This window comes from Montipora foliosa, chromosome 3, assembly GCF_036669935.1.
Source record: "Montipora foliosa isolate CH-2021 chromosome 3, ASM3666993v2, whole genome shotgun sequence".
NCBI lineage: Eukaryota > Metazoa > Cnidaria > Anthozoa > Scleractinia > Acroporidae > Montipora > Montipora foliosa.
The window spans coordinates 5,165,980-5,183,479 of record NC_090871.1 but is presented as its reverse complement, the minus strand read 5'-3'; the positions used below and the strand labels follow the sequence as shown (position 1 = coordinate 5,183,479).

The following is a 17,500-nucleotide window of genomic DNA, read 5'->3' as shown; positions in this document are numbered from 1 at the left end:
GTGTATTGTCTTTTATTGCGCACCTAAGCATTAACAACAACGGAAAAACATCTTTTTTTTGTTTGTAGATTGCTTGCTGTCCCTTTATTATTAAATTTGTAACTTGAGCTGTGTGCTTTTAGAGTCAGTGGTGTTTTTCTATGTTATCCTCCCTTAGCAGTTTCTCTTGATTGCCTGTCGTGGCCAAATATGATTGACTAATCTAGTGGGTGGCAAGGGACTGCTAGCTAGGTTTTGTAGCAAATGGGGCCATGTTGAATACCAATAATTCAAGTAATATTTCATAAATGAGTGTGAATGTTTCATCGGGGTTTCCAAACACAAGAAAACTGATGAAGGCACGAGGCCAAAGGTTGAGTGCTTTTATTGTTTTTGAGTGTTTGCAAACCCTGATTAAACACGAAACCAGAGTTTATGAATTAGCTTCTCAAAAGGGCCTAATTTGTTAATAATAAACACAAAAACAGGAAGACCACCTAAATAGTCAGTTTTTGTTTTCTTTTGTTTCATTATTGCATGTGCATAGTTGTTAGTCAGTGTTAAGTGAAAGGTGTTGTGTTTTTTCACAACTTCGGCTTTTTAATTAAAAGCAGTCACACTTTGCATTGGCATCCTCATTTGCAATTTTGAGAAATGGAAGAAGCAGCTATGGAAAACTAAACTTTAACTAACCGAAAAGTTAAATTCCTGAATGTTCTTGAATTGCAATGTAAATGTTAAATGATGAAATGATATATGAAATGGATCATATATGAACTGCGGGTACGAAATCAAGTGAAGCTATGATCCTTGCAGTTATGAACACAATTTTTGCAATTGCGTAAAGAAGCCTGAAAAATTCAGGACTGTGACCTTGTGCTACCGGTGGGAGGATCATAGCTTCACTTGTAGATGTTAATGTTAACTGCAAAGAATGATTACTGTAAATCCTGGAAGTTAATAAACATTTGTTCAAGTACTGCATTGTTTGGAAATTGATATCCTAACATGTGTGTTTGGATATCTAATCACGCATGTTTGGATTTGTTCTTTACCGGGTATCAAGGGGCATTCATGTGCATGACCCTAATGAGGCCACACAATTGGTTTAATTACCTCATGCGTTATTATAAATGAGTTTGAGAACCTGATACCCAGACCCAATTCTATAATCTATTGTATTGAAAATACAATGAGATGCTAAGAAACTGTAAATTTTAGGTTCTATATTATTGGCTGTTAAATTAATGGAGTAAAATTATCTGGCATTAGAGTAGAATCTATCAAGTCCCACTCCCAGGGGTCAGTGGGTTAAGACCCTTTAAATAGGAGGCTTGGAGCTGTTGTTTGTAGATTTAGCCTACAAATGTAAATGTGTGTGCAATGCAATCACTTGCCTCATAAGAGTGCTTCTTACAGATTTTATTTTAATGCCAGATGATTTTCCTCTAATGCCAGACAATTATTTACTCTAACATGATTTTACTCATGTACTCATCAATAGGAAACCCCTTAGCAGTGCTCAAAATTTACAAAAAGTACAGGTTGTCCCTGTTTCAAAAGTCAGGCAACCAAAGCAGTTAATAAGGTTGCCCATTAGGAAACCCCCTACAATTAACTGCACTCTGTGTTGAGATGCAATCACATGGCGACGGAGGTTGAGTATCCCATAGTTCTTAGTGTGTGCCTGTGGTTTTTTGTGGAAGTCTGGGTATAAGTTCTCCATCATTTACATGTTTGTGATAATAAAATTTATTGTCTCTTGCATTTTTCTATCTGACAACGTCCTGTAAAAGCCACAGATATTCAAAACATGGGAAAATGCTCAGCTGTGGCAACTTTGTTATAATTTATAACTTCACACTCCTATTGGACATTTACAATAGAAAGGCAACAAGTATTAAAGTTGGGTGCTGCTTCTGATAAATTCATTTTCCATTTTTGGTTGGGTTGCCCTTTTTTTCCCTGGGGAAACCAGGTATTAAATTCTACCAAAAGCTTGTCACCCGGTAAACTTTCTGGTTGTCTGGGATGACCGCTAATTTTGAGCACTGCCTTAGGTGTGAAAGTGTTGCAAGTCCTTTACTTCTACTTATTGGTCCATATTAAAGGCAAAATTAATATGATGACAGTCCATTAACAATAAAATCTTGACAACAAATTACTGTCCAAGTTTTACTTTCCTTTCCGTGGTCAACCTCATTCCCATGATGTACATGTATCTTCTTCCCACCCCTTGAAGCCAGATACATGTAGATGAGACCCATATCCGTTCTCACACTCCAGTGAGTAGAAAGAAGGGAGACCCTGTGAACAAAGTTGCTTTGTGGCTTATGCCTTAGGCCCACACTCATTTGATTATCTTTTATCCCCCATCAAAGCTGCAGACCCCCCTGTGCTGTCCAGGTGTATTCCTTATCTTCTAGAGACTGCGTGACCTCAAACTAACCCTGTTACCTTAAATAAATTGTCTTTTGACTTTCTACAGCAAGTAATTATAATCATTTTTAGGTTCTATATATGGAGGCCTCCAATTCTTTTCCAGTCCAATTATGGTAAGTTTTTATTTATAGACATCTTGGTGAAAAAATGACTACGAGACTTGTGTGGCTATTTCTTTGTGAAAGTGCTGCAAGTAAAGTAATGCCATCTTCATGTTTCACCATTACTTTGGTAAACAAGAACCTTACATGTAATGTATCTCTTTTATTCTTTCATGTTTGTTTTTTAGGGTTTTTCCTTAATGTTACTTAAACCTCTAGTTATCTTTTTTCTAAGAGATGAACTTCAACTTAGGTACATGTATATGTGGGTGTGACATTTCATGGCTTGTATATAGTATGGACTGAATTTGGTACTTTATCTGGTAGGGGACCTCACGTTCTGTTATTGTTCCTTCCCTTTGGCAAATCATTAAATAGATCAATAAGAACATACTCCTTACTTTCACAATGAACCCTCCACAATATTTAAATAACTTGTCAATCAAGTCAGGGATACTGTTCTTTCCTACAGTTTGTACTGTGCTACAGTATGTTTGTTTGCTAAAATTTCAGAGCATGATGTTGGCATAATGGTTATGAGCTGAAAATCTTGCAATGAACCCACAGGTACCCCAAGCTAACAATGTAATTTGAGCATCATGATCAGTTAAAATTATAAGCGTTTGTATATGGGAATTTGCAAAGGTGTTTATGAGTCGAAATAAAGAACATGAATCGAACAAAAATGCTTTACCTTGTCTTCTCAATACCTTATCAGTGTTTTTGTGGTGTACTTTGGCCATTTCAGCGCTATTCCAGTGGGTTGTAGGTTCGCTGTTTTCTCTTTCTATATTTTATGTATACGAATTATATATATTATGAGAGAGAAACGGTAGAACTAAAACTCCCTTGAATCACGCTGAAATGGCCAGAAATACTAAGAACATGCCATAAATAGGACAAGGAGGCAAGGTGAGAAATTCTGGTGTATTTTTATTTCTATTTTAATGCCCTAAATAATGATCGCTAAATTCCCGATACAAACCCTTAGAAAATGATTTATGTAACGCAACAACGATACTCCGTGAGCTTGGGGTACCTATGATGAACCTGCTGGAAATGCAGTATCCTTGGGAAAGTTACAATATTATTATAACAGTCATGTTTCATTCTTTCAGGGCAAACTGAGTGACAACTTTGGAAGAAAAAATATTCTTTTGTTGAGTTTGTGTGGTGCAAGCATGAGTTATTTCCTAACAGCACTCCCAACAACGTTACTTTTCCTGGCACTTTGTAGGGTTCCTGCAGGTAAACTTATTGATTGGGTAGTTTACCCTGTAAAATGTGTAATTATAAATTAGTAAAGTGAAATGAAGCACAACTCTACTTGGGGGCTTTTTAGGGCTTTAATGAAACAATGATTTACAGTCGAGCTATGTCAGCGGGTGACCAATATCCAGGAGACTGGAAAGAACATCCAAATTCCTTTTTGTAGCTTCCGAGATGTGAATGGAATCTTGAAGATTTTTGCGAAAGTTGGTACAAAAAATGCATGTTGAACAATATTTCATCAAACACTTGAAATTGTTTCCAGTTTTCTAACACCGTTTATATTATAATAAAACAAAAGTTCATAGCTAACTATTTGCTACATATCCAGGAAATATCCACAGGAAATTCAGCATCTCAAGAAGAAAGTTCACACAGTTCAAATTTCAAAACTACTGGTCTTGCGTGACATAGCTCTACTTTATATCAAACAAATCTTTGACAATCCCAACTACCAGGAGGGAGGCAGATCAGTTGAGTATTTACAAGTAGCTGAGATGTTGAATGGCCGTCACTTGTAACTATTTCTGCCAGTGGTCAGAGCTGGACTTGACTGGGGACTTTTAAATTGCGGATCTGGTGCCCTAACTACTAGCTCAGCTCTCCCTGCTGGATTTTGGTTGTAACAAGGCTGCAAGTATTATTCCAAAAGTAAGAAAAATTCCAATAGAAGTTATTTATTTTTTAACAGGGATTTTCAAGCACAGTCAAAGTGTGGCAAAGACATATCTTGCTGACATATCATCTCCAGTAGATCGTTCTAAAGTATTTGGTAACTTCAATGCAATCTCCAATCTTGGCTTTGTGGTTGGTCCATTGATTGGAGGACATCTCGCCATGACATCTAATGGTTTCTCTAAAGTAGCTATGTTGACTGGTTCTATTTTTATGGTCAACTTTTTCTTTGTCTGGTTTTGCGTGAAACCAGTTGAGGACTCAAAAGGACAGTCTTATCCAACTGAAAGCCTGAGGTCAAGGCAAGAAGTAGCAAGTGATGGCAGTGGAGAGACACTAAATAACACAAATGCTGAAATGCTCAATCAACTAATACACAAGAAAGTGGATCAAGAGGAAGTTGAAGAAAAAGTAAACACAGAAGCCAAAAGCAACCCCCATACCACTGTTCCCTGCGAGGCTTCTCGTGCAAGTGTTCTAGATATGCTAGTCATTCGCTTTGTTATGGGATTTTCTATGTTAGTTTTCCGCAGCAATTTCATGTCCCTGCTAGAGTTCAATTTCAATACCAATCCAAAGACAAATGGGTACATAATGTCATATAATGGTTTAGTGAGTGGTTTATCTGGGCTGCTTATAGGGTCAATAGGAAACTTCTACAGTCACAGTGATTCAAAAATGCTACTTCACTTCTCATGCATTCTTACATTTTCAATTTTAGGCATAACATTTTCTCCCAACGTTTTCTTTGTCACAGCCTTTATCTTCCCTCTTGCAGTTTCAAGTTCAGTGTGTCGGGTCTGTGTGACTAATATAATGTTCTCTCGATCGCGGGAAGATCAAAAAGGGTTAGTACTTGGGGTAGGAAACTCATTGCTGGCATTTGCACGCATGATCTCCCCTGCATTAGGTGGGATTCTTCAGGAATTTAGTGCTTTTGCACCTGGTTGTACTGGTGCTATGATTGCTGCGGTGGGTGTGTTGATGATCATCATACTCTCACCCTCAGATAGGAATGAACTGAGAAAAAAAAGGGATTGACAGTAATTTATACCTTCTGTTGGGGTCATTCCATGAAATGCAGTAAAGGGTATTCCCTTTTAAGAAAATCATTATTTATTCACTTTCATGATTTACAAAAATGATTACAGTCTGGAGTTTTTAGAGAGGAGACCCTACAAGGAAACCACCATAATTATGAGAGAGGTTTCACAAATTTATGTACATATTGTATAATTATTCTGCCTTCCAACTTTAAGTATTAAATCAAACTCTTGAAAGCAAGGACTCAAGGAATTCTATTCAAAAAATAAATTCCACAGCATTTACATCTTTAGTTTCGTAGGTCATCTTTGACAGAATGAACTAGGAGTGTACACTTTGATGTATCCATCCCAGGCGCAGTCTAAAAGCTAAATTTGCATAAGCAAAATGAAAAAAAAAGTTATCAATAGTTTTTTTTTTAAAATTTAAACATATTTGACATTGCTTGTTGCCCCAAAAGCACCGAGGCTTATTAAGGGGGATCAAAATAATGTTAACATTAGGCTGGCCACCAGCAATGGAATACTGGGCAAAAAGGGCTTTTTTCAGTCCTTTTGTGAAATCATTCTGAATTCTCATGGAATTTACTGCACTAACTTTAATAGGGTTATTGCTGTCTTGGTATTTACACCTGCAAATAGCTACAATAGTTCTCTGGGGATAAGAATACAAACTGCAGACCCCATATCACAACCCTTATCCATAAAAATTATCTGGCTTTAGGTAGAGGAAGCCAAACAACGTGTTGTAAAGAAAAGGGCACACAGTCTGATCCAGAAAACCCTGGTGTGATTTAATTCTTTAACCTATTGACTCCTGGGAGTGAGACTTATAATATTATAATATAATGTAATGTAATGTAATGCAATATAATTATTTGGCAATCTTACAGAAATGTACAATGGAATTAAAAATTAAGAAAATTTGTCAGATTTTACTCCGTCTAACTGCAGATGATTTTACTCGTCAACTGACAGTGTCCTAGGACGTCTGAGGGGTCAATGGGTTAACCAGTCAATAACTGCCCGCCATGAATTTGCCAAGTGCACACACAAAGAAAAAGTATTTTTCTGTTTTCCTCTTTGAATGAGTCATTCCATTAAGTGTGAATTATTGCGCACAATTTGTGCAACTTTTACTGAATTAAAACAACTAGCACTCAAGCTGACACTGAAGTATTGCATCTGTCAGGGATTAGGTTTTAGGATGTGATGATACAATGACAGCAATAATCAAATGAAAAAGTAAGAAAAGAAAGGGATTATTTTCTTACTTACAGTGTAAGGGAAAAGAGGCCTTAAAAGTTAAAAGTTGGTATTTAAAATAAAATTTTTATGGTTCAAACTGGTTGAGTTTCAAATTAACCCAGAGCTTGCAATGAAAGCACCTTGCACTCACTTGTCCAGGCAGATGAAGATTGAAATCCAAACCAACAACAAATTCTGTATGGTGTTCAATACTTTCCAAAGGATGAGGACTATTTCTATAGTCCCAAGTTCGCACTGTGAAGTCATATGAACATGAGGCCAGTTGTGATCGGTTATGAGGAGAACACTGACAAAAAAATATAAAAATTAATACATACAAGAAAGGTACTTGATTAGTACCTACCCCAATTTAACGGTTATCTGAACATTACACATTGACATGGATGTCATAATCAGGGGTGGAAGCGGAATTGTTATAATGAATAACAGCCAGTAAAATAACAGATAAGGAATATGGAATACTTAGCATTTAAAACTTCGGAATAAATAATTTTATGGTTTCTGTTAAAGAATAACAAATACGGAAAAAAGGATTTTGAACACATTTTCAATTATAGTGAATAATAAATAAAAAACTTGGAAAAAATGGAATAATCTCGGGAGATGGTAGCAGCTTCTTAGGGTACAGTAGCCCTGGGTTAATTAATGGAAATTGTTTGAAAGAAGATTTTGAAATGGTTGGACAATCTGGTAAATGTTAATTACACCTTGAATTTTTGTAATTATGCCAACCCTATGGATCAATACCTTGACTCGTCTTACAGCATACTGATGTCCTTCAAGATCGATCACCGGAGCCACTGTGTTACGCAAATCCCAACCCCTAAAAACACAACATTTCTTTGAATTCAGGAAAACAGCCATTGCAAAGTACACTGTAAAGGAGGTGTTCAAAGTGAGGGAAATTTGTCCTCTATTAGGTGGGAATAATGTCTGCATCTGGAATTGTGATTATTCTAGAAATCTATCTGGAAGTTCTTTGATAAGCCAACAGAAAAAATTAAAACAGGGCCAGCCTAAGGGCAGAGACCCACCAAATGCAACATTAAACCATACCTAATATGTGTATCCACAGAGCCTGTAAATACCAGGTTCTGTAACAAAAAATTGACATCATTGGTTTGTGGGCATGTGCTATTTGAATCATCATGTTCCTTTCTCCTTGTGCCAGTAGGTGCATAAAGCACTCATTGAATAGTTGCTTAAATAGTTTTTCAAGTCTTAGACTGGATTTAAGGTAATTTGAAAAATGATCAATATGGTATAAAGAATAATGATTAGTGTACATGTGGACTGAAGTGATTAAAATGTTAATTTTGGATGACTTTTTGGCTAATTCTCATGAATTCTGTGTTTTTTTTGTTTTTTCATTATTTTTCTCAAAAGCCTTTTTCAGCCACCCATCCAGTCAAGCTGACCATTAATTTGTAGGCAGTCAGATGAACAAAATGTATCTCAACATGCCTGCCCAATGACATATCATGAGTACCATATTAGTATTAGAAAGGCATGTGTAGTGTAGGTGTACTTACAGAATCATATCTTGCCCAGTCACAAGTAAGTACCTCTCCATTATGGGCTCTGATGGTCTGTTGAGCATGAGGTGGGGCAGAAATGTCCCAGATTTTGAGAGTATTGTCTCCTGAGCATTTAACAATGCAACAGTGCAGAGAATTAAAAGTACTTTATGGAAAACTAATTGACATTTTTTGAACATTCACATGCATAGTAATAATAACGCTTTATGACCTGGACAATACATGTGTTGTTTTCAATCAATTCAGCTTTACCAATAATTATTTATTAACAATCAAAATTATCATCAAGAGATACCCTTAAGGAAATCTGTTCTTCGATCAGATTATTAGTATTTACTTTAAGCTTAATAAGTTCTTTTTCTCCTATTTGTGCATATTAGTTTAACCCATTGACTCCTGAGGGTTCCCCACTGATGAGTAAAATTGTCTGGCATTAGACAGAGTACAATACTAAGTCTGGCCGGTTTAGACCAGTTTAGGCCTCAAAGGGTTAATTAACTGAATTGAAGTGAAACAATACAGTGCAGCCCCCAAGATGAAGGAAAATGTGTGTATAATTTTTGATCCATGTCTTGAAAACCTGAGAACACCAGCCACATGGATTAAAGACAACATGCAGTATTACAACGCATAAACATTTACCAGAAGCTGAAGCAAATGTCCCTGGAATGTGAGGAGACCATACAGCACTGTACACTACATGTTGATGATCACAAAATGATGATAAAGACTGAAAAGCACTTGGATCCCACTGGAATAATGATTATAACACTTCATTAATGCACACATTTTACAACACAATTTACAGTATTTAACATATTTAATCATGCTACAAATAAAATGTGCATTTGAAAAAAATAAACAATATTGAAATGTTTATAACAGAAATACATGTAGGTTGCTATTGTACCAAAAAATTTTAAATCAATAATGTTGCAATATGAAAAGTATCACACAGATATATATACTGTAACTTACCAATTTTATGCTATGATCCCATGATGCACTTAGAAATTGATCCACTTGCCGGCTACAACTCCAATCAACTCCGTATACCTGTGTATCAACGTACCCAACCAAAACGTGGCATCAAACCACAACTATACTGAACAAAAAATGTAATGATTTTAAAATAATACTACATGTAATTCTTACCTCTGCTGTATGTTCTTTAAAGACCTTTATTGGTCCCTGTATGCATAAAAGACCTGAAGTTAACTTGTATTTAAAGACTTGCAAGACGTCAGCAGACAACAGTGAGATATAGACGTTTACAAATTAACGTTAATGTAAAGACTTGAATTTAGCATGCCCATGATGTGTTACCTTTGGGTTTTTTAGATCCCACATCTGAAGAGAGCCATCACCACTAGCTGTTACACAGAAATCTTGATTGTTTTCACTCCATGAGCAATCAAAAAGACCCTCGACCCACTCCCACCTGGCAAGGGTAAGCCCAAAATTAGACTTGAATTATGATCTAATTAATTAAATGGAAAAAAACTAGTCAAGAAAAGATAACTGGAAAGGATTTAATGAACAATTTCATGTCCGAGGGTGCCCCCATTCATTGATGAGTAAAATGGTGTGGTATCAGACAGAGTAAATTAAATCTATACCTGTAAGTGTCATTCTTGGGCGGGAAAGGGTTAAGGAAAAAGGAGTTAGTCAAGAGCAATCTTGAGTGGATGAGGGAGCTAAATGTGGCTTACCTTCCTATCACCTTCATACCATTTGCAATGACATCCAAAATGAAAAGGGTTCCTTGGCCTAGGGACATTGAGATCAACATGATGTTATCATGATGATGAGACATTAAATTACAAGAGGAAGAAGGCTGATTGATGACTTAACTTGATGACTGACTATTTTGTTCCATGTTTCTGTGGTTATGATTGACAGTATTTCAATTATTCTTTATTTTACTCATTTTAATTATTTTCTTAGCATGATGAGCAACCTTTGCCAAGTGTGGATGTAGAAGGAAGAGGGAAGATCAGAATAGATAGTAAAGAGCCCTTGCCATTATTTGTCGCATTGCACCTCCTTGTGCATGTGACTAAATCTCCCTCCTAAACAAAATTAATCTCCTCTCAAACTTCCACATTAGTCTTTGTTAATTTCTTCAATTTTGTTTTGTTTTTTTTCAGTTTAGGAGGGTTAATGTGACAGAACCTTTACAGTTTTATGACCAAAAGCAGAACTAACACTTCCACGAAAACACTTGTATGATCCTTTGTGGTGAAACTAATAATTTATATTAAAGTAATGCTTTAATTGTAGAGTCTCCAATATCCATAAAAGGGTGTCAATTTTTTAAATACATTAGTCTTCAGAGTAAGTCTTGAATAATGTGAAAATGTCCCTTCAAATTACAATGCTTGTCAAGTATGTATTGGGATCGAGTCCCAATCAATCATCACTCACTCCTACTTGTCAAGTCATTCCTGCCACTCCTCATGACAATGATGGATTGGAGGAATGGGGTATTCAGTGATTCCAACCCTCCTGTTCTGGCTGGAAACCTTGCTTTTGGCAAATATTTCTGGCCTCCCATTTTCGCTTAATATTCTTCCGCTTCTTTAAAACTCATCCTAGCCAAAGAAAGACAATGTTTTCTTTGTGAAACCAGTCTTTTTTGACCAAACTTCTATCCATTTTTAATCATTTAAATTGTGCTACATTCCCCATGAAAGAAACTGCAGTATTGTTATCAAAAAATGTGATAGGGACCAATAGGCCTTAGCTTTCACTGTCTGTCACTATTATCTATTGACTGTGTTCTCAAAATGCAGGAAATGGCATCTTTGAGGCAAATTACGTAGTAAACTTTTTCCTGGGGAAGCATGTCCTGGAACCCCCCTAGAGGCTCACACCTGTGGTGCTTGTGGGCATGGCTACGCCAGACTGCGCTGCTCCTAAAACCTTAGTCAGGGTTAGAATTTCTGGGTATTGTTTAAGAGTTTAAGGTGGCATAAAATTCAAAGAAAAATTGTCTTCTTTCAGCAAGGTGTCCCCACAACTTCTGATGAAGACTACTTTGCGAGGGGAAACATAAAGAAATACATAATAATTATTAAAGGAATAAGTAATAAATAAGTGCCTGCTATTCCATAATGCTGTGAGGTGGCACATAGAAGTCTGTGACCAAAGTATGGAGAAAATTTGACAGCATATCCATGACGTTCACAGGTGCGAAAAGAAATGGCCATCACTGCTAATAAAAAAAAGCAGCAGTAGATTAAGTATGGAAGATCAGAAAACTGAAAAAACTAAGGCATTTTATGCAAATAATCAGTTATTGCAAATATGAGGCCAAACTGGGGTGTGGGGGGGAGGGGGGAAGCTGTGCAGTTTCCTGAAACAGGCACATGCATGATCCAAAATTATAAGATTTTCCTTAATGGGTTCTCAAGGAGAGCCCCCCAAAAGTCAATCATTACATAATGCAATATTATTGTAGGGTATGTTACTCAACCATTTTTTCCTAAGGGAGATCATACTTACAGATCAAAAAGAGTATGATCTAATAATATCATCATTATTATCCCCTGGGGTACTGCAGAGAGTCCCTGGCCTCATTATTGGGGGGTGCAGATATTGCACCAGTCAGTGGCATTCCCACCACCTCCACCCCTGTCCCGCAAAAAGGTGGGACAACAATAAGGGAATGGAATCACTTTTGAACAGGAATTTGTCCCATGGGGAGGTGGATTAGACAACTTTTGACGTTGAACACAGTCCCCACCTCGGGCACAAGAGAGAGAGGCACTAGTTTTGAAAATGGTGAAGGAAAGCATACGAGAAGCTACTAAATCCAGGAATTGCACCAGCCTGTGATTGGTTGTTGGCATGGTGAGTAGGACTCTGGACTTCTGTGATAATTACATGATAAAAAATTCATATCTACTGTATTTATAAGCAGTCATCTCAAATAATGCTTTAAGCCTAAGTACCCATTTTAAACAGCGTTGATGGACAGTATTTAACTTTGAGCACTCATTTAAAAAAGGTTAGCTTTCGATAATTGTTGTGTTGGTCGATTTTAATCTTTTACTTCATGTAAGTGAAGTGAGACCTGTCCAGTTTCTGGAATTTAGTTGCATGTAGCATAAGGAAGGTAAGAATTTTTTGAAGGGCTGACTTCTGAGGACATACACCTGCTGGCAAAGCAAAGCTTGCTCTCTACTTGTGAAGTAGAAATGTGGGTGAAACACCTTAGCTATGTAAAAGGAAATTCAGAATGGTGCTTGTAAAGCTTCCGCTTCCACAGTACCAAGAGAAAAGTGGCTCCGTACCAAGTCCAGAGACAGTACGCAGCACAGGTGTATTGTAATAGTTTCACTTGCAAGTTACTGGCTCAAACATCAGTAAAAATCAAGTACATTTCAGTTATTTACTGCAGATGTTGCGATTTATTTTTCCCATCTTATCTTGGTTTTATTTGGGACATTCTTACCCTTGAGGCAGGGGAATTTGAATCCATTTTTTTTCCCATGCAAGGGGTGGGGAAATTGATGCTTTTTGCCAGTTTTTGCCTTGATGCTCTCCATCCTTTCTCAGGACCGGGGGGTATAAGGGGGTGGTATTCCATTGACTGGTGCATAAAAATGCGAATAAATGGCCCATAGCTCATTTGTCTTCGTATAATCATAAAATAAATACCTTGACAGCATTTAAGAAATGTAAAACTAACCCAGATAGTTCGCTTGATTTAATTCTGGGTGGCTTGACATGAAGTACTTCCCGAATTCTGGATGTAAATCGTCCTCAACTTAGCTACCAAGCCTTTTCCGAATGAGTACTCGAATACACTTACATGAAGGGGTATTTAGAGAAGATGCGTTGCAATGGACCGCAATTTTCATCTTATTTATCTATTTTATGCATATTGTGAGAATGAGTATGTCAGATCATAAAGATTTCTTGGAGGAGCTTAAAGAACAGGCCAAGAGCGCGGAATCGCGGGCAGATGATAAAGAGACGACATACGTAGATCAGTCAGATGGAACTGTGTATGAGTGGGACCCTGAAAAAAGAGGGTGGTTTCCTAAGGTTTGAATCAACCTGTTCTTTAAAAGCCACGTTCTTTGCCTCTTCCTTTTGAAAAATATCTATGCTAGAGTACAAAAACAAAAAAGTTTGATGGTTTTTGTAGTTTCTGGAGTTCACGTACACGCTGTCGTCTGTCATTCTAAAGCTCCCTTAATTGCAATTATGCTACTGCCAGGTTATTTCAATGACGAGATTGTAAGGACTGCTTTTGAGGCAGAACAGAAGTCGCTTTACCTGTTGTAAAGCGCTTTGATTCCATGTTACATGAAATAAAACACAATATGAATAGGCCATTTCCGAGGTCAATTAGTCTGCCTCCTCTTCAAAGTGAGTCTAAGTGCCAAATTTTTGTGATGGTAATTAGTTCTACTTTACATATGAATGAAAACTAATTTTCAAAAGAAAAAAATTCGCACATGTACTCACTTTGAAGAGGAAGCAAACATGAACTCAGAAATGGCCTATTTCTTGCATTATTTTTATCATGTTATCTCCAATATTGAATTTTGACCATATAATTGGCCCCACTGGCAAAAACCATCAAGCTAAGTGGCCATGAGACGAGACTACCAATTTTCCTGATTCTTACAAATAGTATGGGTTCTTTGTGGTTGTCCTTATCTGTTAAGACCAGAAAATGACTAACCATTGCCACTTGTCAGTACGAGGGCAGGAATTTCTGGTCACTCATTTAAAAATCCTCCCAGGTCTGACCAGAGTTGAACCCAGAGCATCTTACACAATAGTTTAATTCTCTGTGGAGTGAAAACAGGTCAGGGTTTATTAATTTACAAAAGTGGCAGCACAATGGTAATATTTACTGTAAGTGGTAACTTTTAGATAGAAACCCTTTAGCTGAAAGAAATATTCTCTTCTCTTCATTTCTTTTTACATATAATGCATTGATGAGGGAGAGGGTTTTACTGGAACCCCAAGCAACATGCACTGTTTTACAAGAGCGCACTAAGTGTTTTATTTGCAGTTGAAAATGAAATAAAAGATGGAAATCAATTTTGGAAGCAAAATGATAATTTTACATGGAATAAAAGCAATAAGTAATTTCATCACCCAAAAGTGAAATCAACACAAGCTTATTAAAGGAAGATAAGCGTTTGTTATGAATGACACAAATTCACATCTTTTTTTTCTGGTGAAAGGCTAATCTTTGCATATTTTTAATTGTTTAGTACTGTAAGTTCTTAAAGTAAATGCATGGACTTCTCTCACTCTCCTAGACTATAAAAGTTAAAAACGTGGGTATAAGCGGCACTCATAGATAAGCCACACCCCCAAATTTCAAGCATGATTTTGAGAAAAATCTAATGTTATGTATTTGCAGTGACCTCAAGAAGTTAATCAACTCTTATAATACCTTATCCTTAACACTTGTTCTTCATTGTTAAAGCCCAAAGTTGAAATAAAAACGATGAAATTTGAGTGAAAATAAAGCGCAGGGAACAATATAAAACGTTTCAACCAAGTTAACTACTGGAGAGTAATGTGAAGTGCTGTTTTCTTCCCATGTAAACCATGTGAGCGTTAACCCTATCAATGGAATTGGGCCCACACAAGGACAGAGAAACACTCTGACCCGGGTGGGAATTGAACCCACGACCTTCGGGTTAGATCACTGCCACTCTACCGACTGAGCTACCAGGTCAGATGGGAGGAGGTCTTGGGAATTTAAGATGTCAATGTACATTTTTGCAAACGTTGGCCATGTAGCACTGATATTTCAACAGAGTTAACTACTTATAGAGAGTAATGTGAAGTGCTGTTTTCTACCCATGTAAACTGTAAGTGCTACACGGCATAATGTAGTGATAATGTAAGTGCTACAAGGCCAACGTTTGCAAAAACGTAATCCTTCCTTGTACTTGTACATATTCATTGCCGTGACATTGACATCTTAAATTCCCACGATCTGCTCCTGTCTGACCTCAGTCGGTAGAGCAGAGGTGATCTAACCCGAAGGTCGTGGGTTCAATTCCCACCCTGGTCAGAGTTTTTCTCTGTCCTTGTGTGGGCCCAATTCCATTAGTAGGGCTAATGCTCACATGCTTTACATGGGTAGAAAACAGCACTTCACATTACTCTCCAGTAGTCAGCTCTGTTGAAATATAAATGCTACACAGCCAATGTTTGCAAAAACGTAACCCTTCCTGGTACAAAACGTTTGCTGAGTAACCAAGCAATCATTTACAGAAGGAAGTCTGGACCAAGTCATGCTTGGAAAACAGCATAGACATCAGCTTTGCGTGTATGTCATGTTTGTTAAGACTGTAAAGACGTATGAAAGCCATCAATAGGAGAAAGACTTGCTGCTAGACGAGAGTTTAACAGCACCACACATGTAATGAAGGGCAACAAAACAGTCGGCCATTTGCCTCGTGAGTTCTCCCATGGTATTTTCTTGCATGTGGTGGAGAGTTAGTGTTTAATTGATCGATTGAAGAATATGTTTAATCTTTATTTACTGAAGGGTTTAAGTGTTATTTGTGACCCCATAGCAGCCAGATTACTCACTTCAAAGCAATGGTCTCATATATAAGCTGCACCCACGATTTTGAGCGCAATATTTCGTGAAAAAGATGCGGCTTATACACAAGTTTTTACGGTATTCTTTGTTAAAGTTATGGGTAATCATTTGCACTTATTTCATTTTCAAGGAACTGTTGCTTTCACTAGTGTTAGTTAACCTGAATGTCAAGTGAACTATTTCAATAACAGAGTGGGCTCCCATGCATTTTAAGGGTGAATTCAGTTTTATGATTGTTTGATAATGACACTTGAGATAAAGCATATTTAGAAAAGAGTGAGGGTAAAAACATTAATAATAATAATAATCATAATTTATTATTTTGGTTTCTTGATTAATTTAACCACAAAATTTAAAAGGCTTACTGCAGGTCATTATCCTAGCACCAAACATCAAACCTTTTTTCCTTGCCTTAAAAAAAATGTCCAGTCACCTATCAAGTTTAGTCATCTCCATAGGTTGATGATGATTTCATTGCTGCATATCAGATGAATTATGGTTTTGCAGCTGAAGGTGAAGATGAGAGTACAGATAATAAGGAAATTGCAGTACCTGTGATAGATGCGGCACAAACCACAAATAGTCAGGTATGGAGTTACAATTAAGTATTACCTTTCATGCGTTGTAAAAAAACATGATAGAATAGGCCAGAGCCTATGGAATAAGTCACTGATTAGCATTGGTAATTGCCCTGTATTTTACTCTGATTGGAATAGTAAAGGTATTGTAAAACAGGTAAAACATTTGAAAGATGGTCATAATAACTTCTTATCTCCCCTCATGCTACCAAATACCTGTAGGTACGAAATACAAATTTGCCCCCTTGAATATTGTGGGTTACTCTCAGCACCCTACCATTTATATTTATGAAAATCATACAAGCACAACTTTGTTGTGAATGACTTTGCTTAGGATACCTTGTAGTTAGGGTTAGAACCTAAACCTCAGCTAAAATACTTACCGTCAAAAAAGCTACATGTAGCCAACTTGTATACGCTGAACCAATTAAAGGCAAAAAACAACTTCCTAAAAAATTAAAAGCCTGTTTTTTGCTAATAATTGGTGTGAAAGTGACTATTGGTTTTTTGGCCCCATTTCCTTGTAGGTACCATGCCTCAGGTCTAAGATTTGGAATATATAATTGGCTTACTGGAAACAGAAAACCTGGAGTATTTTTTAAACAAATGATTCTTTGAAAATAACCTGTTAGGTTCAACTTGATGTTTTCATGTCTTAGATGTTTGGTAAGAAAAGGAATTATTTCCATTTGTCATCCCAAGCAATTTGATGGTTAACTGCAGTGAAATTTCCATCTTTTACTTCCTGTCTGTTTTGCATTTTAAATATATGAAAGTTCATATCTTCTAACATCATTTTGTTGGTTAATTATTGGAGCAGACTGCTTAAAGTCTGTATTAAAGTGTCAGTCAAAGAAAAATGATAAAGAGAATTTTTGTGGATCTATGGACGTCTTACTTGTGAAACAATTATAGTGAGATATCTATTTAATAGATAAAGATGTAATATTCAAATAAAGAATAATACATACAGTAAATTATTCAAAAAATGGTTTGAGAAGCAATAGACCTT

At 36.7% G+C, this 17,500-nt stretch overlaps 3 protein-coding genes across 8 annotated transcripts in view; 2 read left to right on the top strand and 1 right to left on the bottom strand.

Moving 5' to 3' along the window:
- Positions 1-5,518, top strand: part of LOC137996569 (major facilitator superfamily domain-containing protein 9-like) — a 6,773-nt gene extending 1,255 nt beyond the window's left edge. The window contains exons 3-5 of the mRNA XM_068842023.1: positions 2,491-2,534; positions 3,641-3,770; positions 4,483-5,518. Of these exons, the coding sequence (XP_068698124.1) occupies positions 2,491-2,534; positions 3,641-3,770; positions 4,483-5,507 (1,199 nt within the window). The 3' untranslated portion in view covers positions 5,508-5,518. The remainder of the gene's footprint in view (positions 1-2,490; positions 2,535-3,640; positions 3,771-4,482) is intronic.
- Positions 5,519-5,738: 220 nt separating this feature from the next.
- LOC137996571 (peroxisomal targeting signal 2 receptor-like) lies at positions 5,739-13,107 on the bottom strand. 6 transcript variants are annotated; one of them, XM_068842026.1, is made up of 12 exons: positions 13,013-13,106; positions 11,420-11,533; positions 10,029-10,086; positions 9,643-9,757; positions 9,472-9,507; positions 9,295-9,372; positions 8,959-9,067; positions 8,311-8,420; positions 7,835-7,872; positions 7,526-7,601; positions 6,909-7,064; positions 5,739-5,878 (listed from the first exon to the last, which is right to left on the bottom strand). In XM_068842026.1, the coding sequence occupies exons 1-12, from the start codon at positions 13,050-13,052 to the stop codon at positions 5,813-5,815; spliced, it is 996 nt and encodes a 331-aa protein (XP_068698127.1). In that variant the 5' UTR covers positions 13,053-13,106; the 3' UTR covers positions 5,739-5,812. The 6 variants fall into 6 exon arrangements, with proteins under 6 accessions (XP_068698127.1, XP_068698128.1, XP_068698130.1 ...); XM_068842027.1 differs by having other exon boundaries at positions 11,420-11,530; positions 13,013-13,099; XM_068842029.1 differs by having other exon boundaries at positions 12,982-13,086.
- A 26-nt stretch (positions 13,108-13,133) lies between these two features.
- LOC137996570 (17S U2 SnRNP complex component HTATSF1-like) overlaps positions 13,134-17,500 on the top strand; it is a 15,582-nt gene continuing 11,215 nt past the window's right edge. Inside the window, exons 1-2 of the mRNA XM_068842025.1 lie at positions 13,134-13,371; positions 16,369-16,497. Coding sequence (XP_068698126.1) covers positions 13,201-13,371; positions 16,369-16,497 — 300 coding nt within the window. The 5' untranslated portion in view covers positions 13,134-13,200. The remainder of the gene's footprint in view (positions 13,372-16,368; positions 16,498-17,500) is intronic.

Coding starts and splice junctions, on each gene's coding strand:
- LOC137996571 (XM_068842026.1), bottom strand. CDS start 13,052: ATGTCAAGCCACCCAGAATTAAATCAAGCGAACTATCTGG. Junction 9,758..10,028: donor GGTATGAAGGTGATAGGAAG/GTAAGCCACATT, acceptor TACCCTTGCCAG/GTGGGAGTGGGTCGAGGGTC. Junction 7,602..7,834: donor TCTGTGGATACACATATTAG/GTATGGTTTAAT, acceptor TTGTGTTTTTAG/GGGTTGGGATTTGCGTAACA.